This window comes from Oncorhynchus mykiss, chromosome 16 (assembly GCF_013265735.2).
Source record: "Oncorhynchus mykiss isolate Arlee chromosome 16, USDA_OmykA_1.1, whole genome shotgun sequence".
Classification (NCBI taxonomy): domain Eukaryota; kingdom Metazoa; phylum Chordata; class Actinopteri; order Salmoniformes; family Salmonidae; genus Oncorhynchus; species Oncorhynchus mykiss.
The window spans coordinates 245962-273833 of record NC_048580.1 but is presented as its reverse complement, the minus strand read 5'-3'; the positions used below and the strand labels follow the sequence as shown (position 1 = coordinate 273833).

At 47.8% G+C, this 27872-nt stretch overlaps 1 protein-coding gene across 7 annotated transcripts in view; it reads left to right on the top strand.

Moving 5' to 3' along the window:
- The window catches only part of LOC110491227 (kelch domain-containing protein 3), a 95158-nt gene that overhangs the window by 11145 nt on the left and 56141 nt on the right, over positions 1-27872 (top strand). For 5 of the 7 annotated variants that reach the window (XR_005036401.1, XM_036945887.1, XM_036945889.1 and 2 more), the window contains 5 exons: positions 5130-5396; positions 13154-13330; positions 13530-13645; positions 13748-13819; positions 20252-20465. Coding sequence is in view for 6 of the 7 variants with exons in the window: in XM_036945887.1 (XP_036801782.1) it covers positions 5243-5396; positions 13154-13330; positions 13530-13645; positions 13748-13819; positions 20252-20465 (733 nt within the window). In the remaining variant the exon portion in view is untranslated. Of the gene's footprint in view, positions 1-4979; positions 5025-5129; positions 5397-13153; positions 13331-13529; positions 13646-13747; positions 13820-20251; positions 20466-27872 lie in introns of all 7 variants that reach the window. The other 2 variants (XM_036945890.1, XM_036945891.1) reach the window with 2 other exon arrangements.

Genomic DNA, 27872 nt, shown 5'->3' with positions numbered 1-27872 from the left:
GCAATTGAAACCCCACAAGTGTGCACAGCTGTGATGAAGGTTCCTGGTGAACGGATTCAGCATGAGCTCAGTAAAAGGGGACTGCAGCTCGCAGACTTTCCAGGAGATGACAATGATCCTGAACTCTCTGTCCTGATAGGAGCAGACTACTACTGGCAGATAGTATCAGGCAGAGTGGAGCGACTGACGGAGACGCTAGTTGCTTTAGAGAGCACCTTTGGATGGTCGGTGCAGGGACCCGTGTCCATGTCAAGTGTCGCCGAGGCAACTTGCATGTTCATCCCACTTGATGAAGACACACTAGTCTCCAAGCAATTGCATGCATTCTGGGAGCTTGAGTCTCTGGGTATTCTAAGCGAGAAAACACATAACTCAGAGGAAACCGAGGCTCTACAAAGGTTTGAGGAAACAACCACCTTCAAAGATGGGCGATACCATGTGGAGTTGCCATGGAAACGAGAAATGCCAGAACTCCAAGACAACTATAGAATCGCCAAGAAACGGTTTGAATGTCTGAAGAAAAGGCTGAAGAAGGATGTGACGTTGTACAGCAGATACAATGAAGTAGTAGAAGACTACTTACAACAAGATATGGCAGAGGACGTGCCCAAGGACAACGCATCAAGTGCAGACAACGTAAAATACTACTTACCTCACCATGCAGTACTCAGAGAAGATAAGGTGACAACAAAACTGAGAGTGGTGTTTGATGCCTCGTCCCATGAAGATGGCTGTCCATCTCTCAATGACTGTCTACTCACAGGACCGAACCTGAATCCGGATCTGCTCAGCGTTCTGATAAAGTTCAGACTACATGAGATCGCATTCATGGCAGACATCAAGAAAGCTTTCCTGCAGATATCCCTAGCAGAGAGAGACAGAGACGCCGTGAGATTTCTATGGCTCACTGGCCCACCAAGGGGAGAAAATGAAGAGGAGCTGCGTGTGCTGAGGATGAAAAGAGTGGTATTTGGAGCTTCCCCAAGTCCATTTTTGCTGGCAGCTACAATCAGGAAGCATCTGAAACAATATGAAACAGAACAACCAGAAGTTGTAGAGATACTGAGAGAGTCACTCTACGTAGATGACTTCATTGCAAGTTCACGCAATGTTGAAGAAGCTTACCTTGTGACAACAACTGCAAAGCGAATGCTGTCGAATGCAGGCATGGACCTCTGCAAGTGGATGACCAATTCTCCTGAATTGAAAACAAAATGGGAGGAGAGTACGACAACTGACCACCCATTGACGCTAGAAACACAAGGATTAGTGCTGAAGGTTTTAGGTTTAGTATGGAGGCCGGAAACGGATGACTTTGTGTTTGACCTCAGGCCGCTACTGAGCATTCTAAGGCAAAAGGAAAACACAAAGAGAAGTGTTCTGCAGTCGTCTGCACGTATCTTCGACCCTCTTGGTTTCTTAACTCCCTTCACCATCAGGATCAAGTGCATGTTCCAGGAAATGTGGGAGAGGGGACTCAGCTGGGATGAAGAATTACCACCTGATCTGACACGAGAATGGCAACAGTGGTGTTCAGAACTACCCCAGTTACACCAGCTCACCATACCAAGGTGGTACAGAACAGACATGCGGCCACAGAATAACCACACCCTGAAACTACACGTGTTCTGTGATGCAAGTGAAAGGGCTTACAGTGCAGTAGCTTACTTGCAAGGTGAGTCACAAGACAGGGAAACAACAAGTCTAGTCGCATCCAAGTCCAGGGTAGCCCCACTTAAGAAAATGACGCTGCCACGCCTGGAGCTCATGGGAGCTGTGATTGGAGCGAGACTAGCAAACAACTTGATGACCACACTGAAAATGGAAGAAAAACAGATTAACATGTGGACAGACTCGATGATCGTGCTGCATTGGATTTGCAGCTCAGCTCAGAAATGGAAACAGTTTGTTGCGAACAGAGTGACGGAGATCCAGTCCTTGACCAATCCAGAGTCATGGTCACATATTGAAGGGAAAACTAATCCAGCTGACCTCCCTACAAGAGGACAAACTGTTAGAAACTTGACACAGAGCGAGCTATGGTGGAATGGACCCAGAATTCTGACATCACCCAATCAGTCCGAAGAGACTGATGATAACAAGGTTCCGGAAGAGGTGAATATAGAACTCAAGTCCAGTTGCCAGGTTACTGTACAACTCGCAGCAAACAGCACAGACAGCACTGAACCTGTGTTGGAGCTTGAAAGGTACAGCAAACTGAAAAGAGTGTTCAGAGTCACCGCCTGGATAAAGAGATTCATAGCCAATGCTCGTACAACCATAAAGATGCAAGGTGAACTGACTGCTGACGAACTGTTTGATGCAGAAAAGTACTGGATTAAGGTAACACAACAACAGAGTTTCGGACAGGAGATCAAACTACTGAAGGCAGGAAAAAGCCTAAACAATGACTGTAAAATCAGAGAACTGAAACCTTTCCTGGACGAACACGAACTACTCAGTGTAGGAGGAAGACTGCAACAGTCCAACTTCACATTCAGAGAGCAGCACCCATGGGTTCTGCCCAATAAGTCCAGATACTCAGAAATGCTGATACAGTACCAACATGAGAAGGTGATGCATTCTGGAGCAAGAGACACTCTAGTACAAATCAGAGAGCGATACTGGATCTTGAGTGCTAGGCAGCTAGTCAAGAGCACAGTGGCAAGATGTATAGTGTGCAAGAGATTCAAGGCAAGGGCCGGACAGCAGGTCACTGCGCCTTTACCAAAAGACAGAATAACTGAATCCCCACCATTCGAAGTCACAGGTGTGGATTTTGCAGGACCGCTCTATGTGAAAGAAAATGGTTCTGTGAAGAAGTCATACATTGCACTGTTCACTTGTGCTGTAACCAGAGCAGTGCATTTGGAACTGGTCTCAGATCAGTCAACAGAGACATTCTTGTTAGCTCTAAAAAGATTCATCTCAAGGAGAGGATTATGCAAGGTAATCTACTCAGACAATGCAAAAACGTTCAAGAGAGCTGATCAGGACTTGAAAGAGCTGTGGAAGGCAATTGAAGAGCCCCAACTATTGGCGTTCTTCTCAGAAAGGGGCATCACCTGGAGGTTCATTGCAGAGCGAGCAGCCTGGTGGGGCGGATTCTGGGAAAGACTCGTCAGGTCAGTAAAAACATGCCTGCGAAAGGTTCTTGGGAGAGCTTCACTTAATTTTGAAGAGATATGCACAGTCCTGACAGAGGTTGAAGCTATCCTAAATTCTAGGCCTCTGACCTTCGTGCACAATGAGGTGGATGAACCACAACCCCTGACCCCAGCACACTTCCTGGTGGGTAAAAGACTAACCTCTTTGCCTCCAAAGCCATTTCCAGCTGACACTCAGCACCCAACGTTAAACAAGGGGGAAATGACACGCAGATGGAAGTACAGGCAGAGACTTGTGACCAGTTTCTGGAACAGTTGGCGAAGGGACTACTTGCTGGATCTAAAGTCAGCACACCGCGGTGACACACCACAGCCTACCCCACTGAAAGCGGGTGACGTTGTACTCATTGGAGAAGATAACCTACCCAGACAAACCTGGAAACTAGGAAAGATTGAGGAACTGTTTCCAGGCCGAGATGGCTTAGTTAGATCATGTTCAGTTCGTACTGCTTCAGGGACTTTGTTGAGGAGACCTATTCAGTTGATATACTGCCTAGAGATCTAGATGAACACAATTGTTCATCGGGGGGGAGGATGTTGTAACTTTAATGTGTTACAGAGTTAATGTTTAAGTTTATTCTTTGAGCTGTATCTAAAGATATTTCTTTAGATTTATTTGCATATGTAATTATATTGGGTTGTGTTGAATTACGCTTTTTGACTGCAAGTCCCAGAATGCCTTGCGAGAGGAATGAGTGATAACGCGCCAATTATGTGCAGGTGCTATGGATTGTGGCTGACTTTCCAACAGCATCTTACCTGCATTGCTCTGTACCAAAACAATTGTTGTTAAATGTAACGTAAACAAGTATTCTTACTAAAATAAGCTTTCGTATCAAACCCGACGTCCCGAGTCATTACTAAGAAGTTAGTTAATCTAAAACCTAGCAGAGGCCCAACCAGTGACCACCTCCTATAATACCCTCCTAGCAGAGGCCCAACCAGTGACCACCTCCTATAATACCCTCCTAGCAGAGGCCCAACCAGTGACCACCTCCTAGCAGAGGCCCAACCAGTGACCACCTCCTAGCAGAGGCCCAACCAGTGACCACCTCCTATAATACCCTCCTAGCAGAGGCCCAACCAGTGACCACCTCCTAGCAGAGGCCCAACCAGTGACCACCTCCTAGCAGAGGCCCAACCAGTGACCACCTCCTAGCAGAGGCCCAACCAGTGACCACCTCCTATAATACCCTCCTAGCAGAGGCCCAACCAGTGACCACCTCCTATAATACCCTCCTAGCAGAGGCCCAACCAGTGACCACCTCCTATAATACCCTCCTAGCAGAGGCCCAACCAGTGACCACCTCCTATAATACCCTTCTAGCAGAGGCCCAACCAGTGACCACATCCTATAATTACCCTCCTAGCAGAGGCCCAACCAGTGACCACCTAGCAGGGATAATACAGGGGCCTGAGGAGCTGTCAACAGCCGAACAGAAATTAACCCCAGAGGGCTGTCTTCATACCTCCTTCTCATCTTAATTTCTACTCAGAGTGAATGATTTTTCAACATACTCACACCTACAATGGTGCTTTACTTGCAATGACTGTGATGTGGGTTTTGACCTTGCTTAGTTGAATGCATTTGACTAAGTCGTTCTGGTTAAGACTGTGATGGTGTAGGAATGCTGTAACATCTAACCTCTCTCTCTGGGTAGGTAGTGTCTGTCTGAATGGCTGTAACATCTAACCTCTCTGTCTGGGTAGGTAGTGTCTGTCTAAATGGCTGTAACATCTAACCTCTCTGTCTGGGTAGGTAGTGTCTGTCTGAATGGCTGTAACACCTCTCTTCTCTCTCTGTCTGGGTAGGTAGTGTCTGTCTGAATGGCTGTAACATCTGACCTCTCTGTCTGGGTAGGTAGTGTCTGTCTGAATGGCTATAACACTTCTCTCTCTGTCTGAGTAGGTAGTGTGTGTCTGAATGGCTGTAACACCTCTCTTCTCTCTCTGTCTGGGTAGGTAGTGGATGAGGTGGCAGCAGAACACAGGGTGATGGTGTAGCACTGGGTGACGGGCTGCCAGGGTGAGGAGGACAGGTGCGGTGCTAGCTGAGTGGAGGGGCGTGGTGTGGGATGTGGCGCTGGACGACCCACTTGGACGGAGGGCCGCGGAGGGTGAACCATGCTGCCGTCTCCATGGGACACAAGGTGTACTCCTTCGGAGGGTACTGCTCTGGAGACGACTATGAGACGCTGAGACAGATAGATGTACATGTCTTCAACACAGGTAGGTTATTGTTATAGACCAAACAGAGCTCGATTATTAATGATATGACTGTCTAGGCTTAGTTCTAACTATGTCCCATGCATGCTAGTCTTTCCCTAAATTACCTCTGGTTCTCTCAACTTCAAATGGCCAGTCCTTTGATATTGAAATCTAACCACTTTCATCTTAAGATCTATCATTTTGCCCTCTGATGTCATGGTGACATCAGGATCTGTCGGTCATTATGAAGTAGTGTAGTTCTTCAGATGAGTGTGGAAGAAAGGAAGTCAATCTGGAAGAGCAGGACGTGGGGAATGGGGTCAGTAGGTATAGAAGAGCAGGACGTGGGGAATGGGGTCAGTAGGTATAGAAGAGCAGGACGTGGGGAATGGGGTCAGTAGGTATAGAAGAGCAGGACGTGGGGAATGGGGTCAGTAGGGAAAGAAGAGCAGGACGTGGGGAATGGGGTCAGTAGGTATAGAAGAGCAGGACGTGGGGAATGGGGCCAGTAGGTATAGAAGAGCAGGACGTGGGGAATGGGGCCAGTAAGTATAGAAGAGCCGGCCGTGGGGAATGGGGTCAGTAGGTATAGAAGAGCAGGATGTGGGGAATGGGGTCAGTAGGTATAGAAGAGCAGGACGTGGGGAATGGGGTCAGTAGGTATAGAAGAGCGGGATGTGGGGAATGGGGTCAGTAGGTATAGAAGAGCAGGATGTGGGGAATGGGGTCAGTAGGTATAGAAGAGTGGGACGTGGGGAATGGGGTCAGTACGTATTGAAGTGGGGAATGGGGTCAGTAGGTATAGAAGAGCGGGACGTGGGGAATGGGGTCAGTAGGTATAGAAGAGCGGGACGTGGGGAATGGGGTCAGTAAGTATAGAAGAGCGGGACGTGGGGAATGGGGTCAGTAGGTTTAGAAGAGCGGGACGTGGGGAATGGGGTCAGTAGGTTTAGAAGAGCGGGACGTGGGGAATGGGGTCAGTAGGTATAGAAGAGCGGGACGTGGGGAATGAGGTCAGTAGGTATAGAAGAGCGGGACGTGGGGAATGGGGTCAGTAGGTATAGAAGAGCGGGACGTGGGGAATGGGGTCAGTAGGTATAGAAGAGCGGGACGTGGGGAATGGGGTCAGTAGGTATAGAAGAGCGGGACGTGGGGAATGGGGTCAGTAGGTATAGAAGAGCGGGACGTGGGGAATGGGGTCAGTAGGTATAGAAGAGCGGGACGTGGGGAATGGGGTCAGTAGGTATAGAAGAGCGGGACGTGGGGAATGGGGTCAGTGGGTATAGAAGAGCGGTACGTGGGGAATGGGGTCAGTGGGTATAGAAGAGCGGGGCGTGGGGAATGGGGTCAGTGGGTATAGAAGAGCGGGGCGTGGGGAATGGGGTCAGTGGGTATAGAAGAGCGGTACGTGGGGAATGGGGTCGGTAGGTATAGAAGAGCGGGACGTGGGGAATGGGGTCAGTGGGTATAGAAGAGCGGGACGTGGGGAATGGGGTCAGTAGGTATGGAAGAGCGGGACGTGGGGAATGGGGTCAGTAGGTATAGAAGAGCGGGACGTGGGGAATGGGGTCAGTTGGTATAGAAGAGCGGGACGTGGGGAATGGGGTCAGTAGGTATAGAAGAGCGGGACGTGGGGAATGGGGTCAGTAGGTATAGAAGAGCGGGACGTGGGGAATGGGGTCAGTAGGTATAGAAGAGCGGGACGTGGGGAATGGGGTCAGTAGGTATAGAAGAGCGGGACGTGGGGAATGGGGTCAGTAAATATAGAAGAGCGGGACGTGGGGAATGGGGTCAGTAGGTATAGAAGAGCGGGGACGTGGGGAACGGGGTCAGTAGGTATAGAAGAGCGGGACGTGGGGAACGGGGTCAGTGGGTATAGAAGAGCGGGACGTGGGGAACGGGGGCAGTGGGTATAGAAGAGCGGGACGTGGGGAACGGGGGCAGTGGGTATAGAAGAGCGGGACGTGGGGAACGGGGTCAGTGGGTATAGAAGAGCGGGACGTGGGGAACGGGGTCAGTGGGTATAGAAGAGCGGGACGTGGGGAACGGGGTCAGTGGGTATAGAAGAGCGGGACGTGGGGAACGGGGTCAGTAGGTATAGAAGAGCGGGACGTGGGGAACGGGGTCAGTAGGTATAGAAGAGCGGGACGTGGGGAACGGGGTCAGTAGGTATAGAAGAGCGGGACGTGGGGAACGGGGTCAGTAGGTATAGAAGAGCGGGACGTGGGGAACGGGGTCAGTAGGTATAGAAGAGCGGGACGTGGGGAACGGGGTCAGTAGGTATAGAAGAGCGGGACGTGGGGAACGGGGTCAGTAGGTATAGAAGAGCGGGACGTGGGGAACGGGGTCAGTAGGTATAGAAGAGCGGGACGTGGGGAATGGGGTCAGTAGGTATAGAAGAGCGGGACGTGGGGAATGGGGTCAGTAGGTATAGAAGAGCGGGACGTGGGGAATGGGGTCAGTAGGTATAGAAGAGCGGGACGTGGGGAATGGGGTCAGTAGGTATAGAAGAGCGGGACGTGGGGAATGGGGTCAGTAGGTATAGAAGAGCGGGACGTGGGGAATGGGGTCAGTAAGTATAGAAGAGCCGACCGTGGGGAATGGGGTCAGTACGTATATTAGATCCGGAGGTCTAACCTCCAGCACCGCTCTTGGGTTCCACACCATCTAGTCCTAATCTGTTTCTAACCTTCGTCTGTCTGCCACACACTCACAGGTGTTTTTCAGCACAGCTGAATAAAGAGAACCTTCACTGCTTGACACTATTTGGGGTGTAATTTTCTCGCCGGAAGATACATTGGTTGGTAGAGCCTGCTGTCTGATCTAAAAATGAGTGAAGTCATGTTTTGTAGCATCAGTTATGGCCTTTTTTCAGGCTAGCAGAGAGTAGATATGGCTGTCCTTGTTCAATAGAGCCATTGGACTTGTCTCAACGATGTTGCTATCTGCCAGGACAATGCGGGATATGTAGGTTGACTCATTTTCCCTGGCTTTGTAAAGACTACAGCCTGACGGGAACCCTACTTCCTTGTTCCCACCCTCAAAGGCAGGCTTTTCAAAACGAGGGCGGTACTAGTTTCTACAGGGAGCTATCTGAGATGGTGAAAACATTACAATCAAATCAAATGTATTTATATAGCCCTTCGTACATCAGCTGATATCTCAAAGTGCTGTACAGAAACCCAGCCTAAAACCCCAAACAGCAAGCAATGCAGGTGTAGAAGCACGGTGGCTAGGAAAAACTCCCTAGAAAGGCCAAAACCTAGGAAGAAACCTAGAGAGGAACCAGGCTATGTGGGGTGGCCAGTCCTCTTCTGGCTTTGCCGGGTGGAGATTATAACAGAACATGACCAGCATGTTCAAATAATAATAAGGCAGAACAGTTGAAACTGGAGCAGCAGCACGGCCAGGTGGACTGGGGACAGCAAGGAGTCATCATGTCAGGTAGTCCTGAGGCATGGTCCTAGGGCTCAGGTCCTCCGAGAGAGAGAGAGAAAGAAAGAGTAGGACAGGAGAAGTACTCCAGATATAACAAACTGACCCTAGCCCCCGACACAAACTACTGCAGCATAAATACTGGAGGCTGAGACAGGAGGGGTCAGGAGACACTGGCTGCTTCTGATGATTCATCTTTCCAAGAAGAGCTAGATGACGAAACAGGTTTTGATTTTCTTTTACAATCAAACAATTAAGTTGTTTTGAAACTCCATTATAAAGATACTTTTGGTATGTGGACACCTGCTCCTCCAACATCTCATTCCAAAATCATGGGCGTTAATATGGAGTTCTTCTGGGAAGGCTTTCCACTAGATGTAGGAACATTGCTGCTATAACAGCCTCCACTCTTCTGGGAAGGCTTTCCACTAGATGTAGGAACATTGCTGCTATAACAGCCTTCACTCTTCTGGGAAGGCTTTCCACTAGATGTAGGAACATTGCTGTGGGGACTTGCTTCCATTCAGCCACGAGCATCAGTGAGGTCGGGTACTGATGTTGAGCGATTGGGCCTGGCTCGCAGTCGACGTTTCAATTAATCCTAAAGGTGTTCGTTGGGGTTGAGGTCAGGGCTCTGTGCAGGCCAGTCAAGTTCTTCCACACAGATCTCAACAAACCATTCCTGTATGGACTTCACTTTGCGCACGGGAGCATTGTCATTCTGAAACAGGAAAGGGCCTCTGCTAGGAAAGGACCTAGCCCCAATCGCAATACGAGTGTCTCTCTGTCGCAATACGAGTGTCTCTCTGTCAATACGAGTGTCTCTCTCTGTCGCAATACGAGTGTGTCTCTCTGTCGCAATACGAGTGTGTCTCTCTGTCGCAATACGAGTGTGTCTCTCTGTCGCAATACGAGTGTGTCTCTCTGTCGCAATACGAGTGTGTCTCTCTGTCGCAATACGAGTGTGTCTCTCTGTCGCAATAAAACACAGTAATCATATAACATTATTACACCACCATATATCCACAACACAAATTGTTCAATACCACTATACAACATCACAATATGTGCGTATGCATGTGTCTGTACGAGTTTGTGTGTCTCTCAGGTACCTGATCCTGCTGCATCAGGTTCCTGATGTGGAATAGAGTTCCATGTAGCCATGGCTCTATGTAGTACTGTGGATGTTACGAATCCCTTTTGGCCCGACAGTCTAGGGGTGATGGTGACGAGACCCGTAACATAACTCATGCAATTTATAATAGTGACAAAGTAAAAGTGAGAACGAAATAACCAGGACAACTGAAATCTACCGTCAAACTCAGGGTTTATTAGTAAACACACGGTAATGGGGGGGGAGCAGGAAAAGGGGCTGAGCTGGACCCAAGGAAAGAAACAATAAGCATTCAAAAACACCCCTAAGCTAGACTAGCCTATTTCAACAACGGCTAACTAACCAAAAATACAGGGGGTGGTCCGCCCAGTTCTAACTAGTGTTAACAAAGTTTACCTACGGGTAGTGTATGCCCATGGGCGACTTGTCTTGGTTCCCCCTTTTCCCACCAGCAAACAAATACCATAACCAAAAACAATACTCACAGATATGGAGGTGCTCAAACAAAAGATCGCTCTGTTTCACTCTCTCTTTATGTATTGCGCTATCTACAGACATATCATTTACAGAGAGATTGAGCTCCAGAGCAAACAACTGACAGGGTTTTTAAACCAAGGGAAAGGAACTGTGATTGGGTAGGAAACAGGAGGAGGTGTGTCTTCTGATTGATGATTGGTGACTGATTGGGGAGTGATGATTTTCACCTGTGAGGGGAGAAGGAGAGAAAAGAACACAGGATACACACACGCACACGCACACACACACACACACACACAGGATACCTGTATCCATAACAGTGGAATAGAGTTCCATGTAGTCATGGCTCTATGTAGTACTGTGGAATAGAGTTCTATGTAGTCATGGCTCTATGTAGTACTGTGGAATAGAGTTCCGTGTAGTCATGGCTCTATGTAGTACTGTGGAATAGAGTTCCATGTAGTCATGGCTCTATGTAGTACTGTGGAATAGAGTTCCATGTAGTCATGGCTCTATGTAGTACTGTGGAATAGAGTTCCATGTAGTCATGGCTCTATGTAGTACTGTGGAATAGAGTTCCATGTAGTCATGGCTCTATGTAGTACTGTGGAATAGAGTTCCATGTAGTCATGGCTCTATGTAGTACTGTGGAATAGAGTTCCATGTAGTCATGGCTCTATGTAGTACTGTGGAATAGAGTTCCATGTAGTCATGGCTCTATGTAGGACTGTAGAATAGAGTTCCATGTGGTCATGGCTCTATGTAGTACTGTGTGCCTCCCATAGTCTGTTCTGGACTCGGGGACTGTGAAGAGACCTCTGGGGGCATGTCTTGTGGGGTATGCACGGGTGTCTGAGCTGTGTGCCAGTAGTTTAGACAGACAGCTCAGTACATTCAGCTTGTCAACAACTCTCATAAATACAAGTAGTGATGAAGCCAATCTCTCCTCCACTTTGAGCCAAGAGAGATTGACATGCATGACACTAGTGTGTCTCTGTAGTAATACTAGTGTGTTTCTGTAGTAATACTCGTGTCTCTGTAGTAATACTCGCGTCTCTCTGTAGTAATACTCATGTCTCTCTGTAGTAATACTCGTGTCTCTCTGTAGTAATACTCGTGTCTCTCTGTAGTAATACTAATGTCTCTCTGTAGTAATACCTCGTGTCTCTCTGTAGTAATACTCGTGTCTCTGTAGTAATTCTAGTGTCTCTCTGTAGTAATACTAGTGTCTCTGTAGTAATACTTGTGTGTCTCTGTAGTAATACTAGTGTGTTTCTGTAGTAATACTCGTGTCTATGTAGTAATACTCGTGTCTCTCTGTAGTAATACTCGTGTCTCTCTGTAGTAATACTCGTGTCTCTCTGTAGTAATACTCGTCTCGGTCTCTTCTCTCTAGTGTCTCTATTGTAATACTAGTGTCTCTGTTGTAATACTAGTGTCTCTGTAGTAATACTCGTGTGTCTCTGTAGTAATACTCGTGTGTCTGTAGTAATACTCGTGGCTCTGTAGTAATACTAGTGTCTCTGTAGTAATACTAGTGTCTCTGTAGTAATACCCGTGTCTCTCTCTGTAGTAATACTCGTGTCTCTCTGTAATACTCCTCGGTCTCTTCTCTCTAGTTTCTCTGTAGTAATACTAGTGTGTCTCTGTAGTAATACTAGTGTCTCTCTGTAGTAATACTCGTCTCCTCTCTCTAGTTTCTCTCTAGTAATACTAGTGTCTCTCTGTAGTAATACTCGCGTCTCTCTGTAGTAATACTCGCGTCTCTCTGTAGTAGTACTAGTGTCTCTCTGTAGTAATACTCGTCTCAGTCTCCTCTCTAGTTTCTCTGTAGTAATACTAGTGTGTCTCTGTAGTAATACTAGTGTCTCTTTGTAGTAATACTATGGTCTCTCTGTAGTAATACTAGTGTCTCTCTGTAGTAATATTAGTGTCTCTCTGTAGTAATACTTGTGTCTCTGTAGTAATACTATGGTCTCTCTGTAGTAATACTCGTCTCGCTCTCCTCTCTCTAGTTTCTCTGTAGTAATACTCGCGTCTCTCTGTAGTAATACTAGTGTCTCTCTGTAGTAATACTCGTCTCAGTCTCCTCTCTCTAGTTTCTCTGTAGTAATACTAGTGTCTCTCTGTAGTAATACTAGTGTCTCTCTGTAGTAATACTAGTGTCTCTCTGTAGTAATACTATGGTCTCTGTAGTAATACTCGTGTCTCTCTGTAGTAATACTAGTGTCTCTCTGTAGTAATACTCGTCTCGCTCTCCTCTCTCTAGTTTCTCTGTAGTAATACTAGTGTCTCTCTGTATTAATACTATGGTCTCACTGTATTAATACTTTTAGTCTCTCTGTAGTAATACTATGGTCTCTCTGTAGTAATACTCGTCTCAGTCTCCTCTCTCTAGTTTCTCTGTAGTAATACTAGTGTCTCTCTGTAGTAATACTATGGTCTCTGTACTAATACTAGTGTCTCTCTGTAGTAATACTAGTGTCTCTCTGTAGTAATACTATGGTCTCTGTAGTAATACTATGGTCTCTCTGTAGTAATACTAGTGTCTCTGTAGTAATACTAGTGTCTCTCTCTGTAGTAATACTCGTCTCCTCTCTCTAGTTTCTCTGTAGTAATACTAGTGTGTCTCTGTAGTAATACTAGTGTGTCTCTGTAGTAATACTATGGTCTCTGTAGTAATACTATGGTCTCTCTGTAGTAATACTCGTGTCTCTCTGTAGTAATACTCGTCTCGGTCTCCTCTCTCTAGTTTCTCTGCGGTGGATGAAGTTGCCTCCAGTGAGAACAGGTGGTAGGGAACATGCCAGGGATGTCCCCTACATGCGTTACGGTCACACAGCCGTGCTGCTGGACGATACCATCTACATCTGGGGGGGTCGTAACGACACGGAGGGGGCCTGCAACGTCCTCTATGCCTTCCACGTCAGTAAGTACACCTGATGGTTTGTGTTGTATGTCGGCTTGATTTGGAAGTGGAGAGACACCCATTGTTGGAAGGAATAAAGCAGACCAAGCTCTAACACCTGCCTGGCTAGCTATGTGGGTTAGATGTTTCCACTTGGTGTATCAACAGCTGCAGCATCTACAACAGTATCTCCTGGATAACATGCCTGTTTGGTCCCCAGACAATCACCGGTGGTTCACCCCTAAGATATCTGGGACGGTTCCGGGAGCGAGAGACGGCCACTCAGCCTGCATCCTGGGGAAGGCCATGTACATCTTTGGAGGGTATGAGCAGCTGGTAAGAATCCTTGACCTCTAACTCTGACCCGTGTGTCCTGGGTAAGCTCCTCTGTTTGTTTGGTGTTACCATGACATTCCCCTGTTCTCTTCTGTCTTCCAGGCTGACTGCTTCTCTAATGACATTCATAAGCTGGACACTACCACCATGGCCTGGTCACTAGTCAACGCAAGGGTGAGTTACCCAACCCTAACCTCTGACCATTTCACTTCCTGGGGGTCGGCGTTACTAGTCCAGTCTGAGATCATTTCACTTCCTGGGGGTTGGCGTTACCAGTCCAGTTTGAGACCATTTCACTTCCTGGGGTTGGCGTTACCAGTCCAGTTTGAGACCATTTCACTTCCTGGGGTTGGCGTTACCAGTCCAGTCTGAGATCATTTCACTTCCTGGGGTTGGCGTTACCAGTCCAGTTTGAGACCATTTCACTTCCTGGGGTTGGCGTTACCAGTCCAGTTTGAGACCATTTCACTTCCTGGGGGTTGGCGTTACCAGTCCAGTTTGAGACCATTTCACTTCCTGGGGTTGGCTTTACCAGTCCAGTTTGAGACCATTTCACTTCCTGGGGTTGGCGTTACCAGTCCAGTTTGAGACCATTTCACTTCCTGCGGTTGGCGTTACCAGTCCAGTTTGAGACCATTTCACTTCCTGGGGGTTGGCTTTACCAGTCCAGTTTGAGACCATTTCACTTCCTGGGGGTTGGCGTTACCAGTCCAGTTTGAGACCATTTCACTTCCTGGGGGTTGGCGTTACCAGTCCAGTTTGAGACCATTTCACTTCCTGGGGTTGGCGTTACCAGTCCAGTTTGAGACCATTTCACTTCCTGGGGGTTGGTGTTACCAGTCCAGTTTGAGACCATTTCACTTCCTGGGGGTTGGCTTTACCAGTCCAGTTTGAGACCATTTCACTTCCTGGGGGTTGGCTTTACCAGTCCAGTTTGAGACCATTTCACTTCCTGGGGTTGGCGTTACCAGTCCAGTTTGAGACCATTTCACTTCCTGGGGGTTGGTGTTACCAGTCCAGTTTGAGACCATTTCACTTCCTGGGGGTTGGTGTTACCAGTCCAGTTTTATTGAGTGTACATAACAGAAAGGCCCTTAAACATCCTCTGGTAATCAGCCAAGAACTAAAAGGGAGAGAATTTTACACTACATTATATTGTTACCCTGCCCATACCTTGCCTGCTGAAAACGATATCACTACAGGGTGAAAACTGTAAAGTTTTATGTAGTGATATGGGAAAATTCTGAAGTTACATATTGCTGTTATTTTGGACAATATTATAATGAAGGAAATTATATATGCAACATGTACAATACAGCTGCCGCTTTCAAGGAGCTTATAAGAAATCCCGCTATGCCCTCAAATAAAAACATCAAACAGGCAAAGCATCAATACAGGATTAAGATTCAATCCTACTACACCGGCTCCGACGCTTGTCGGATGTGGCAGAGCTTGCAAACTATTACGGACTACAAAGGGAAGCACAGCCGCGAACTGCCCAGTGACACGAGCCTACCATACGAGCTAATTAACTTCTATTCTCGCTTCGAGGCAAATAACACTGAAGCATGCATGAGAGTATCAGCTGTTCTGGAAGACTGTGTGATCACGCTCTCCGTAGCCAATGTAAGTAAGACCTTTTAAACAGGTCAACATTCACAATGTCGCAGGGACAGACGGATTACCAGGTGTACCGCGAACATGAGCTAATATTCACTATTACTTCAATAGTCCCTCACACACCACTACCAGAGGTTCATCTTTGTGTTGTACATGTCATCAAACACTTTATGCAGGAATGTTTAATAACTTCTTGACGCTACCCATCCCGTTAGCGGGATAATTGTCATCAACAACCGCTAAATTGCAGAGCGCCACATTCAAATAATATTACTAAAAATATTTATATTCATGAAATCACAAGTGCAATATAGCAAAACACAGCTTAGCCTTTTGTTAATCCACCTGTCGTGTCAGATTTTGAAAATATGCTTTACGGCGAAAGCAATCCAAGCGTTTGTGAGTTTATCGATCACTAGACAAAACATTATGTACACCTAGCATCAAAGTAGCTTGGTCACGAAAATTAGAAAAGCAATAAAAATGAATCGCTTACTTTTTGATCTTTGGATGTTTTCACTCACGAGACTCCCAGTTACACAATAAATGTTCCTTTTGTTCCATAAAGATTATTTTATATCCAAAATACCTCAGTTTGTTTGGTGCGTTATGTTCAGAAATCCACAGGAAAGAGCGGTCACGACAACGCAGACGAAAATTCCAAATAGTAACCGTAATGTCCAAAGAAACATGTCAAATAATTGTTATAATCAATCCTCAGGTTGTTTTTAAAATATATAATCGATAATATATCACCTCAACTGTCTTTTTCAGTAGGAGAGGGAGAGACTATTGCTGCCCAAGCTCTGTTGTGCAAGCAAAACTCATGCAAACACCTGACACAATGTTATCTTTCTTGCTCATTTTTCAAAATAAAAGCCTGAAACTATGTCTAAAGACTGTTGACACCTTGAGGAAGCCGTAGGAAACGAAATTTGGTTTAAATCTCTTTAAATGGAGTGAAGGCAGGCTATGGAACATGGAGCTTTCAAAATAGAAGGCACTTCCTGGTTTGATTTTCCTCAGGTTTTCGCCTGCATTATCAGTTCTGTTATACTCACAGACAATATTTTGACAGTTTTGGAAGTGTTTTCTACCCTAATCTGTCAATTAAATGCATATTCTAGCATCTGTGCCTGAGAAATAGGCCATTTACTTTGGGAACGTTATTTTTCCAAACACAAAAATAGTGCCCCCTAACTGAAAGAGGTTAACTATGTATTTGACTTAGAGAGCTTGCACCTGGGCCTTCTTGTTCAGGTGATCACTGAATGACGAGGTAGGGAGACCAGGAAGACACTATGGAGGGTGTTGAAGGGGGCTAGTGTGGGAAGGGGGCTAGTGTGGGAAGGGGGCTAGTGTGGGAAGGGGGCTAGTGTGGGAAGGGGGCTAGTGTGGGAAGGGGACTAGTGTTGAAGTTGGTCATTAATTAGGCTACCTTGTGTAGTTCATCTCCTGTATCAAACAGTTTGACATGAGATAGTTACATTCAGTTTAAAGATGCACTATGCAGAAATTAGTTTGTCTTATTTCAGTTTGTGACAAAACAAGAAAGTATAGTGTAGATCATGTTGTATCCCAGGAGGTCTACCTCGGGGGATGGTAATAGAGGTGAGGTACGTGAGGTGACGTTGGCTCCCTCTGCTGGGGATACGGGAACTTTACACCCTGACACGGACAGCTAAGTGGAGGTAATTAGAGGAAAGTGCCAACCAGCCGAGGCCAAATAAAAGGAGCACGATGGCACACCGCTGGAGAGAACGGGGAGAGACCGACACCAAGCAAAAGTAGAGAAGGACCGCGCCAAATCTTAGTGATTTTATTTTTTATTTTCTGTCTTTGTAAAGTTGTTTTTGCGGACTAAAACCTCCCTGTCTCTGTATCAATCTCTGCATGCTCAACCCAATACCCCACAGTTTACCACAATAATCTTATCTAAGCTACTGTGAAATATATTTTCCATATCCAAAAATATTGTATATTTATGTTTGAAATTGGTGTTCAAAATTGAAAGAAATTACGCAAAAACTAAACTTAAGAATGGGAACGGGAAGAATACACTGTAATTGGTGCCCATGGAACAGCTCTACAGCTTCTTAGACTGGCTTTCAATGAGGGACAGATCTATAACACACATTTCTATGTAAATTTGGTTGGTTGCCCAAAAAGTGACATTGCAGCTTTAAGAGCTTCAGAAATCAAGGTCGTAGTCAGTCACACATCTTGCTGTGGTGTGGCAGTGCACCTGAAATCTCTCCCCACTAGAGGGCACTGTTTATGTTCGGGTTAAGGATGTGCACAGTTATTCGAATATCCGAACGGATGTTAGTATTGTAATTGTTTTGTCACTAGCCACTGATCAACACACTACCCCATGTATTGTCAAAGTGGAGTTGTGTTTTTTGACATTTTTCCACATTAATTAAAAATGAAAGGCTGAAATGTCTTGAGTCGATGAGTATTCAACCCCTTTCTTATGGCAAGCCTAAATAAGTTCAGGAGTCAAAATGGACTCGAGTCACATGTACTCACTCTGTATACAATAATAGTTTTTTATACGTGATTTTATGACTACCTCATCTCTGTTCCCCACACATACAATTAAATGTAACGTCCCTCAGTCGAGCAGTGAATTTCAAACACAGATTCAACCACAAAGACCTGGGAGGTTTTCTAATGTCTCGCAAAGAAGGGCACCTATTGGTAGATGGGTAAAAAAGCTGACATTGAATATCCCTTTGAGCATGGTGAAGTTATTAATTACACCTTTAGATGGTGTATCAATACACCCAGTCACTACAAAGATACAGGCGTCCTTCTTAATTCAGTTGCTGGAGAGAAAGGAAACCGCTCAGGGATTTTCACCATGAGGCCAATGATGACTTTATAACAGTTACAGAGTTTAATGGCTGTGATAAGAGAGAACTGAGGATGGATCAACAACATTGTAGTTACTCCACAATACTAACCTAAATGACAGAGTGAAAAGAAGGAAGTCTGTACAGAATACATATATTCCCAAAACTTGCATCCTGTTTGCAACAAGGCACTAAACTAGTACTGTAAAAAATGTGGTAAAGAAATTCACTTTTTGTTCTTAATGCAAAGTGTTTGGGGCAAATCCAATACAACACATTACTGAGTACCACTCTCCATATTTTCAAGCATAGTGGTGGCTGCATCATGTTATGGGTATGCTTGTAATTGTTAAGGACTGGGGAGTTTGTCAGGATAGAAAAAAAACTGAATGGAGCTAAGCCCTGGCAAAATTCTAAAGGATATTCTGGTTGTCTGCTTTCCACCAGACACTGGGAGATGAATTCTCCTGTCAGCAGGACAATATCAAAAAACTAGGCCAAATCTACACAGGAGCTGCTTACCAAGAAGACAGTGAATGGCCGAGTTACTGTTTTGACTTAAATCTGCTTGAAAATCTATGGCAAGACTTGAAAATGGCCTTCTAGCAATGATCAACAACCAATTTCACAGAGCTTGAAGAATTTTGAAAGTAACAATATTGTGCAATCCAGGTGTTCAAAGCTCTGAGAGACTTACCCAGAAAGACTCAGCTGTAATCTCTCTTTTAAAAAACATGTGAAAAAGGTCATTCAAATAACCAAATTCAACCTAGCTAATTTCCGATTTATACGAAATTGTTTGACTACAGAGGTAGCAAAACTACTTCAAATCTATGATACTCCCCCACTTAACATACTGCTTGACTAGTTTGGGCCCAAGCTTGCTGTACAACATTAAGACCTATTCAGTCTGTCCACAAACAGGCTCTCAAAGTGCTTGATAGGAAGCCCAATAGCCATCATCACTGTTACATCCTCAGAAAGCATGAGCTCCTGAGTTGGGAAAATCTTGTGCAATACACTGACGCATGTCTTGTATTCAAGATCCTAAATGGCCTGGCTCCCCCTCCACTAAGTATGTTTGTTAAACAGAAAACCCAAACAGATCCACATGGTCTACCATGAGAGGTGACTGTATAGTTCCCTTAATTCTTGACGCACCCATCCTGTTAGCGGGATCATTTTCATCAACACCCGCTGAATTGCAGCGCGCCAAATTCAAATTAAATTACTAAAAATATTTATATTCATGAAATCACAAGTGCAATCTAGCAAAACACATCTTAGCTTGTTAATCCACCTGGTGTGTCAGATTTCAATACAGCTTTTCGGTGAAAGCATAACAAGCGTTTATGTAAGAACATCTCAGTAGACAAAATATTACAAACAGCTAGCAGCCAAGTAGATTGGTCACGAAAGTCAGAAAAGCAATAAATTAAATCGCTTACCTTTTGATCTTTGGATGTTTGCACTCACGAGCTCCCAGTTACACAATAAATGTTCCTTTTGTTCCATAAAGATTATTTTTACATCCAAAATACCTCCATTTGTTTGGCACGTAATGTTCAGAAATCCACAGGCATTAGATATGTTGAAGGAGATTCTGTCCTCTATTCTAGGATAATCCTGCTTGTTGGAGGGACTTCTTCTCTGTCACCATCACCACTAACTCTCCTCCCCTCTCCGCCCTTCTCCTCTCCCCTGTCCGCCCCTCTTCCCTCTCTCCTCCCCTCTCCGCCCTTCTCCTCTCCCCTGTCCGCACCTCTTCCCTCTCTCCTCCCCTCTCCGCCCTTCTCCTCTCCCCTGTCCGCACCTCTTCCCTTTTCCCGCTCTTCTCTCCTCCCCTCTCTGCCCTTCTCCTCGCCCCTCTCCACCCTTCTCTCTCCTCTCTGCCCCTCTCTCCTCTTCTCTCTATCCCTCCCCTCTCCCCTCTTCCCCCCTCTCCTCTTCTCTCTCTCCTCTCTTCTCCATTATCTCCCTTCTCTCTTCCCCCCTCTCCTCTTCTCTCTCTCCTCTCTTCTCCTCTATCCCCCCTCCCCTCTCTCTCTTCCCCCCTCTTCTCTCTCTCCTCTCTTCTCCTCTATCCCCCCTCCCCTCTATCTTTTCCCCCCTCCTCTCTCCTCTCCAGGGTACTCCAGCTCGTTGGAGGGACTTCCACTCTGCCACCATCATTGGCACTAAGATGTTTGTGTTTGGAGGCAGAGCAGATCGCTTCGGTCCGTTCCACTCTAGTAATGAGATCTACTGCAACAAGATAAAGGTGTTTGATACAGAGACCAACAGCTGGCTGAACACTGCTACTGCTCAGCTCCCACCAGAGGGACGACGTAGCCACTCAGCCTGTAAGAGACAGACAGACAGACACAGACAGACGTTGCATTTTTCAACCTTTTAACTGTTATTATAGCATTTTGGCAGAGTTGATCTCTAAAGCACTTTCAGTTATGAACAGTGGCAATTAAAAGGCTCTAATGTCAATGCATTCATCATAAGATCAACAGAGAAGACTTTAATGTCAATGCATTCATTATAAGTTCAACAGAGAAGACTAATGTCAATGCATTCATTATTCAACAGAGAAGGGTAAAATTGTCCCGCTTTCTTACTTTTATGATGTCATTATGTTATATTGACTGCAGTTCTCTCCTCCATGACCTTTCAGACTTGCTGTCACATGGGGTGTGTTTATGTGTCTTTAGGGCCCCACTGTTCCTGTTGGGGTGTCTTTAGGGCCCCACTGTTCCTGTTGGTGTGTCTTTAGGGCCCCACTGTTCCTGTTGGGGTGTCTTTAGGGTCCCACGGCTCCTGTTGGGGTGTCTTTAGGGCCCCACTGCTCCTGTTGGTGTGTCTTTAGGGCCCCACTGTTCCTGTTGGGGTGTCTTTAGGGCCCCACTGTTCCTGTTGGGGTGTCTTTAGGGCCCCACTGTTCCTGTTGGGGTGTCTTGAGGGCCCCACTGTTCCTGTTGGGGTGTGTTTGTGTCTTTAGGGCCCCACTGTTCCTGTTGGGGTGTCTTTAGGAACTGTTCCTGTTGGGGTGTCTTTAGGGCCCCACTGTTCCTGTTGGGGTTTCATTAGGGCCCCACTGCTCTTGTTGGGGTGTCTTTAGGGCCCCACTACTCCTGTTGGGGTGTCTTTAGGGCCCCACTGTTCCTGTTGGGGTGTCTTTAGGGCCCCACTGTTCCAATTGTGGTGTGTGTTTGTGTCTTTAGGGCCCCACTGTTCCTGTTGAGGTGTCTTTAGGGCCCCACTGTTCCTGTTTCTGTGTCTTTAGGGTCCCACTGTTCCTGTTGGGGTGTGTTTGTGTCTTTAGGGCCCCACTGTTCCTGTTGGGGTGTGTTTAGGGCCCCATAGTTCCTGTTGGGGTGTCCCCACTGTTCCTGTTTCTGTGTCTTTAGGGCCCCACTGTTCCTGTTGGGGTGTGTTTGTGTCTTTAGGGCCACACTGTTCCTGTTGGGGTGTGTTTGTGTCTTTATGGTTCCACTTTTCCTGTTGGTGTGATCTCTAAAGCACTTTCAGTTATGAACAGTGGCAATTAAAAGGCTCTAATGTCAATGCATTCAGCATAAGATTAACAGAGAAGACTTTAATGTCAATGCATTCATTATAAGTTCAACAGAGAAGACTAATGTCAATGCATTCATTATTCAACAGAGAAGGGTAAAATTGTCCCGCTTTCTTACTTTTATGATGTCATTATGTTATATTGACTGCAGTTCTCTCCTCCATGACCTGTTCTTTCTTTCTTTAGGGCCCCACTGTTCTTGTTGGGGTGTGTTTGTGTCTTTAGGGCTCCACTGATCCTGTTGGGGTGTCTTTTGGGCCCCATTGTTCCTGTTGGGGTGTCTTTAGGGCCCCACTGTTCCTGTTTCTGTGTCTTTAGGGCCCCACTGTTCCTGTTGGGGTGTGTTTGTGTCTTTAGGGCCCCACTGTTCCTGTTGGGGTGTGTTTGTGTCTTTAGGGCCCCATAGTTCCTGTTGGGGTGTGTTTTACGTCTTTAGGGCCCCACTGTTCCTGTTGGGGTGTGTTTGTGTCTTTAGGGCCCCACTATTCCTGTTGGGGTGTCTTTAGGGCCCCACTGTTCCTGTTGGGGTGTCTTTAGGGCCTCACTGTTCCTGTTGGGGTTTCTTTAGGGCCCCACTGTTCTTGTTGGGGTGTGTTTGTGTCTTTAGGGCTCCACTGATCCTGTTGGGGTGTCTTTTGGGCCCCACTGTTCCTGTTTATGTGTCTTTAGGGCCCCACTACTGCTGTTGGGGTGTCTTTAGGGCCCCATTGTTCCTGTTGGGGTGTGTTTGTGTCTTTAGGGCCCCACTGTTCCTGTTGGGGTGTATTTAGGGCCCCTCTGTTCCTGTTGTGGTGTCTTTATGGCCCCACTGTTCCTGTTGGGGTGTCTTTAGGGCCCCACTATTCCTGTTGGGGTGTCTTTAGGGCCCCACTGTTCCTGTTGGGGTGTCTTGAGGGCCCCACTTTTCCTGTTGGGGTGTCTTTAGGACCCCACTATTCCTGTTGGGGTGTCTTTAGGGCCCCACTGTTCCTGTTGGGGTGTCTTGAGGGCCCCACTTTTCCTGTTGGGGTGTCTTGAGGGCCCCACTGTTCCTGTTTATGTGTCTTTAGGGCCCCACTACTCCTGTTGGGGTGTCTTTAGGGCCCCACTGTTCCTGTTGGGGTGTCTTTAGGGCCCCATTGTTCCTGTTGGGGTGTTTTTGTGTCTTTAGGGCCCTACTGCTCCTGTTGGGGTGTCTTTAGGGCCCCACTGCTCCTTTTGGGGTGTCTTTAGGGCCCCACTGTTCCTGTTGGGGTGTTTTAGGGCTCCAGTACTCCGGTTGGGGTGTCTTTAGGGCCCCACTACTCCTGTTGGGGTGTCTTTTGTGCCCCACTGTTCCTGTTTCTGTGTCTTTAGGGCCCCACTGTTCCTTTATCATTGTCTTTAGGGCCCCACTGTTCCTGTTTCTGTGTCTTTAGGGCCCCAATGTTCCTGTTGGGGTGTGTTTGTGTCTTTAGGGCCCCACTGTTCCTGTTGGGGTGTGTTTGTGTCTTTAGGGTTCCACTTTTCCTGTTGCTGTGTCTTTAGGGCCCCACTGTTCCTGTTTCTGTTACTTTAGGGCCCCACTGTTCCTGTTGGGGTGTCTTTAGGGCCCCACTGTTCCTGTTTCTGTGTCTTTAGGGCCCCTCTGTTCCTTTGGGGTGTGTTTGTGTCTTTAGGGCCCCACTGTTCCTGTTGGGGTGTGTTTGTGTCTTTAGGGCTCCACTGTTCCTGTTGGTCTGTCTTTAGGGCCCCACTGTTCCTGTTGGGGTGTGTTTGTGTCTTTAGGGCTCCACTGATCCTGTTGGGGTGTCTTTTGGGCCCCACTGTTCCTGTTGGGGTGTCTTTAGGGCCCCACTGTTTCTGTGTCTTTAGGGCCCCACTGTTCCTGTTGGGGTGTGTTTGTGTCTTTAGGGCACCACTGTTCCTGTTGGGGTGTGTTTGTGTCTTTAGGGCCCCACTGTTCTTGTTGGGGTGTGTTTGTGTCTTTAGGGCTCCACTGTTCCTGTTGTGGTGTCTTTAGGGCCCCACTGTTCCTGTTGGGGTGTCTTTAGGGCCCCACTATTCCTGTTGGGGTGTCTTTAGGGCCCCACTGTTCCTGTTGGGGTGTCTTTAGGGCCCCACTGTTCCTGTTGGGGTGTGTTTGTGTCTTTAGGGCTCCACTGATCCTGTTGGGGTGTCTTTTGGGTCCCACTGTTCCTGTTTGTGTATCTTTAGGGCCCCACTACTCCTGTTGGGGTGTCTTTAGGGCCCCATTGTTCCTGTTGGGGTGTGTTTGTGTCTTTCGGGCCCCACTCTTCCTGTTGGGGTGTCTTTAGGGCCCCATTGTTCCTGTTGGGGTGTGTTTATGTGTCTTTAGGGCCCCACTGTTCCTTTTGGGGTGTCTTTAGGGCCCCACTGTTCCTGTTGGGGTGTCTTTAGGGCCCCACTGTTCCTGTTGGCGTTTCTTTAGGGCCCCACTGTTCCTGTTGGGGTGTCTTTAGGGCCCCACTATTCCTTTTGGGGTGTCTTTAGGGCCCCACTGTTTCTGTTGGGGTGTCTTTAGGGCCCCACTATTCCTGTTGGGGTGTCTTTAGGGCCCCACTGTTCCTGTTGGGGTGTCTTTAGGGCCCCACTGTTCCTGTTGGGGTGTCTTTACGGCCCCAGTGTTCTTGTTGGGGTGTGTTTAGGGCCCCACTGTTCCTGTTGGGGTGTGTTTGTGTCTTTAGGGCCCCACTGTTCCTGTTGGGGTGTGTTTGTGTCTTTAGGGCCCCATAGTTCCTGTTCGGGTGTGTTTTACGTCTTTAGGGCCCCACTGATCCAGTTGGGGTGTCTTTTGGGCCCCACTGTTCCTGTTTATGTGTCTTTAGGGCCCCATAGTTCCTGTTCGGGTGTGTTTTACGTCTTTAGGGCCCCACTGATCCTGTTGGGGTGTCTTTAGGGCCCCATTGTTCCTGTTGGGGTGTGTTTGTGTCTTTAGGGCCTCACTGTTCCTGTTGGGGTGTATTTAGGGCCCCTCTGTTCCTGTTGTGGTGTCTTTATGGCCCCACTGTTCCTGTTGGGGTGTCTTTAGGGCCCCACTGTTCCTGTTGGGGTTTCTTTAGGGCCCCACTTTTCTTGTTGGGGTGTGTTTGTGTCTTTAGAGCTCCACTGTTCCTGTTGGGGCGTCTTTAGGGCCCCACTGTTCCTGTTAGGGTGTCTTTAGGGCCCCACTATTCCTGTTGGGGTGTCTTTAGGGCCCCATTGTTCCTGTTGGGGTGTGTTTGTGTCTTTAGGGCCCCACTGTTCCTGTTGGGGTGTATTTAGGGCCCCACTGTTCCTTTTGGGGTGTCTTTAGGGCCCCACTGTTCCTGTTGGGGTGTCTTGAGGGCCCCACTTTTCCTGTTGGGGTGTCTTGAGGGCCCCACTGTTCCTGTTTATGTGTCTTTAGGGCCCCACTACTCCTGTTGGGGTGTCTTTAGGGCCCCACTGTTCCTGTTGGGGTGTCTTTAGGGCCCCATTGTTCCTGTTGGGGTGTTTTTGTGTCTTTAGGGCCCCACTACTCCTGTTGGGGTGTCTTTAGGGCCCCACTGTTCCTGTTGGTGTGTCTTTAGGGCCCCACTGCTCCTTTTGGGGTGTCTTTAGGGCCCCACTGTTCCTGTTGGGGTGTCTTTAGGGCCCCACTACTCCTGTTGGGGTGTCTTTTGTGCCCCACTGTTCCTGTTTCTGTGTCTTTAGGGCCCCACTGTTCCTTTATCATTGTCTTTAGGGCCCCAATGTTCTTGTTGGGGTGTGTTTGTGTCTTTAGGGCCCCACTGTTCCTGTTGGGGTGTGTTTGTGTCTTTAGGGTTCCACTTTTCCTGTTGCTGTGTCTTTAGGGCCCCACTGTTCCTGTTTCTGTGTCTTTAGGGCCCCACTGTTCCTGTTGGGGTGTCTTTAGGGCCCCACTGTTCCTGTTTCTGTGTCTTTAGGGCCCCTCTGTTCCTTTGGGGTGTGTTTTTGTCTTTAGGGCCCCACTGTTCCTGTTGGGGTGTGTTTGTGTCTTTAGGGCTCCACTGTTCCTGTTGGTCTGTCTTTAGGGCCCCACTGTTCCTGTTGGGGTGTGTTTGTGTCTTTAGGGCTCCACTGATCCTGTTGGGGTGTCTTTTGGGCCCCACTGTTCCTGTTGGGGTGTCTTTAGGGCCCCACTGTTTCTGTGTCTTTAGGGCCCCACTGTTCCTGTTGGGGTGTGTTTGTGTCTTTAGGGCACCACTGTTCCTGTTGGGGTGTGTTTGTGTCTTTAGGGCCCCACTGTTCTTGTTGGGGTGTGTTTGTGTCTTTAGGGCCCCACTGTTCCTGTTGGGGTGTCTTTAGGGCCCCACTATTCCTGTTGGGGTGTCTTTAGGGCCCCACTGTTCCTGTTGGGGTGTCTTTAGGGCCCCACTGTTCCTGTTGGGGTGTCTTTACGGCCCCAGTGTTCTTGTTGGGGTGTGTTTGTGTCTTTAGGGCTCCACTGATCCTGTTGGGGTGTCTTTTGGGCCCCACTGTTCCTGTTTGTGTGTCTTTAGGGCCCCACTACTCCTGTTGGGGTGTCTTTAGGGCCCCATTGTTCCTGTTGGGGTGTCTTTTGGGCCCCACTGTTCCTGTTTGTGTGTCTTTAGGGCCCCACTACTCCTGTTGGGGTGTCTTTAGGGCCCCACTCTTCCTGTTGGGGTGTCTTTAGGGCCCCACTGTTCCTTTTGGGGTGTATTTAGGGCCCCACTGTTCCTGTTGGGGTGTCTTTAGGGCCCCACTGTTCCTGTTGGGGTGTCTTTAGGGCCCCACTGTTCCTGTTTGTGTGTCTTTAGGGCCCCACTGTTCCTGTTGGGGTGTCTTTAGGGCCCCACTATTCCTGTTGGGGTGTCTTTAGGGCCCCACTGTTCCTGTTGGGGTGTCTTTAGGGCCCCACTGTTCCTGTTGGGGTGTCTTTACGGCCCCAGTGTTCTTGTTGGGGTGTGTTTGTGTCTTTAGGGCTCCACTGATCCTGTTGGGGTGTCTTTTGGGCCCCACTGTTCCTGTTTGTGTGTCTTTAGGGCCCCACTACTCCTGTTGGGGTGTCTTTAGGGCCCCACTCTTCCTGTTGGGGTGTCTTTAGGGCCCCACTGTTCCTTTTGGGGTGTATTTAGGGCCCCACTGTTCCTGTTGGGGTGTCTTTAGGGCCCCACTGTTCCTGTTGGGGTGTCTTTAGGGCCCCACTGTTCCTGTTGGGGTGTCTTTAGGGCCCCACTGTTCCTGTTGGGGTGTCTTTAGGGCCCCACTATTCCTTTTGGGGTGTCTTTAGGGCCCCACTGTTCCTGTTGGTGTGTCTTTAGGGCCCCACTGTTCCTGTTGGGGTGTCTTTAGGGCCCCACTATTCCTGTTGGGGTGTCTTTAGGGCCCCACTGTTCCTGTTGGGGTGTCTTTAGGGCCCCACTGTTCCTGTTTCTGTGTCTTTAGGGCCCCTCTGTTCCTTTGGGGTGTGTTTGTGTCTTTAGGGCCCCACTGTTCCTGTTGGGGTGTGTTTGTGTCTTTAGGGCTCCACTGTTCCTGTTGGTCTGTCTTTAGGGCCCCACTGTTCCTGTTGGGGTGTGTTTGTGTCTTTAGGGCTCCACTGATCCTGTTGGGGTGTCTTTTGGGCCCCACTGTTCCTGTTGGGGTGTCTTTAGGGCCCCACTGTTTCTGTGTCTTTAGGGCCCCACTGTTCCTGTTGGGGTGTGTTTGTGTCTTTAGGGCCCCACTGTTCCTGTTTGTGTCTTTAGGGCCCCACTACTCCTGTTGGGGTGTCTTTAGGGCCCCACTGTTCCTGTTGGGGTGTCTTTAGGGCCCCACTGTTCCTGTTGGGGTTTCTTTAGGGCCCCACTGTTCCTGTTGGATTGTTTTTTTAGGGCCCCACTCCTCCTGTTGGGGTGTCTTTAGGGCCCCACTGTTCCTGTTGGGGTGTCTTTAGGGCCCCACTGTTCCTGTTTGGGTGTCTTTAGGGCCCCACTGCTCCTGTTGGGGTGTCTTTAGGGCCCCACTGCTCCTGTTTATGTGTCTTTAGGGCCCCACTGTTCCTGTTGGGGTGTCTTTAGGGCCCCACTGTTCCTGTTGGGGTGTCTTTAGGGCCCCACTGTTCCTGTTGGGGTGTCTTTAGGGCCCCACTGTACCTGTTGAGGTTTGTTTGTGTCTTTAGGGTGGGTGGCTGTTTGACCTTGATACTTGTCATATGAATGAATATGTTTTTTAAACAGAAATACATTTCCCCTATATGTTCATGTTATATTCATTTTCCTGT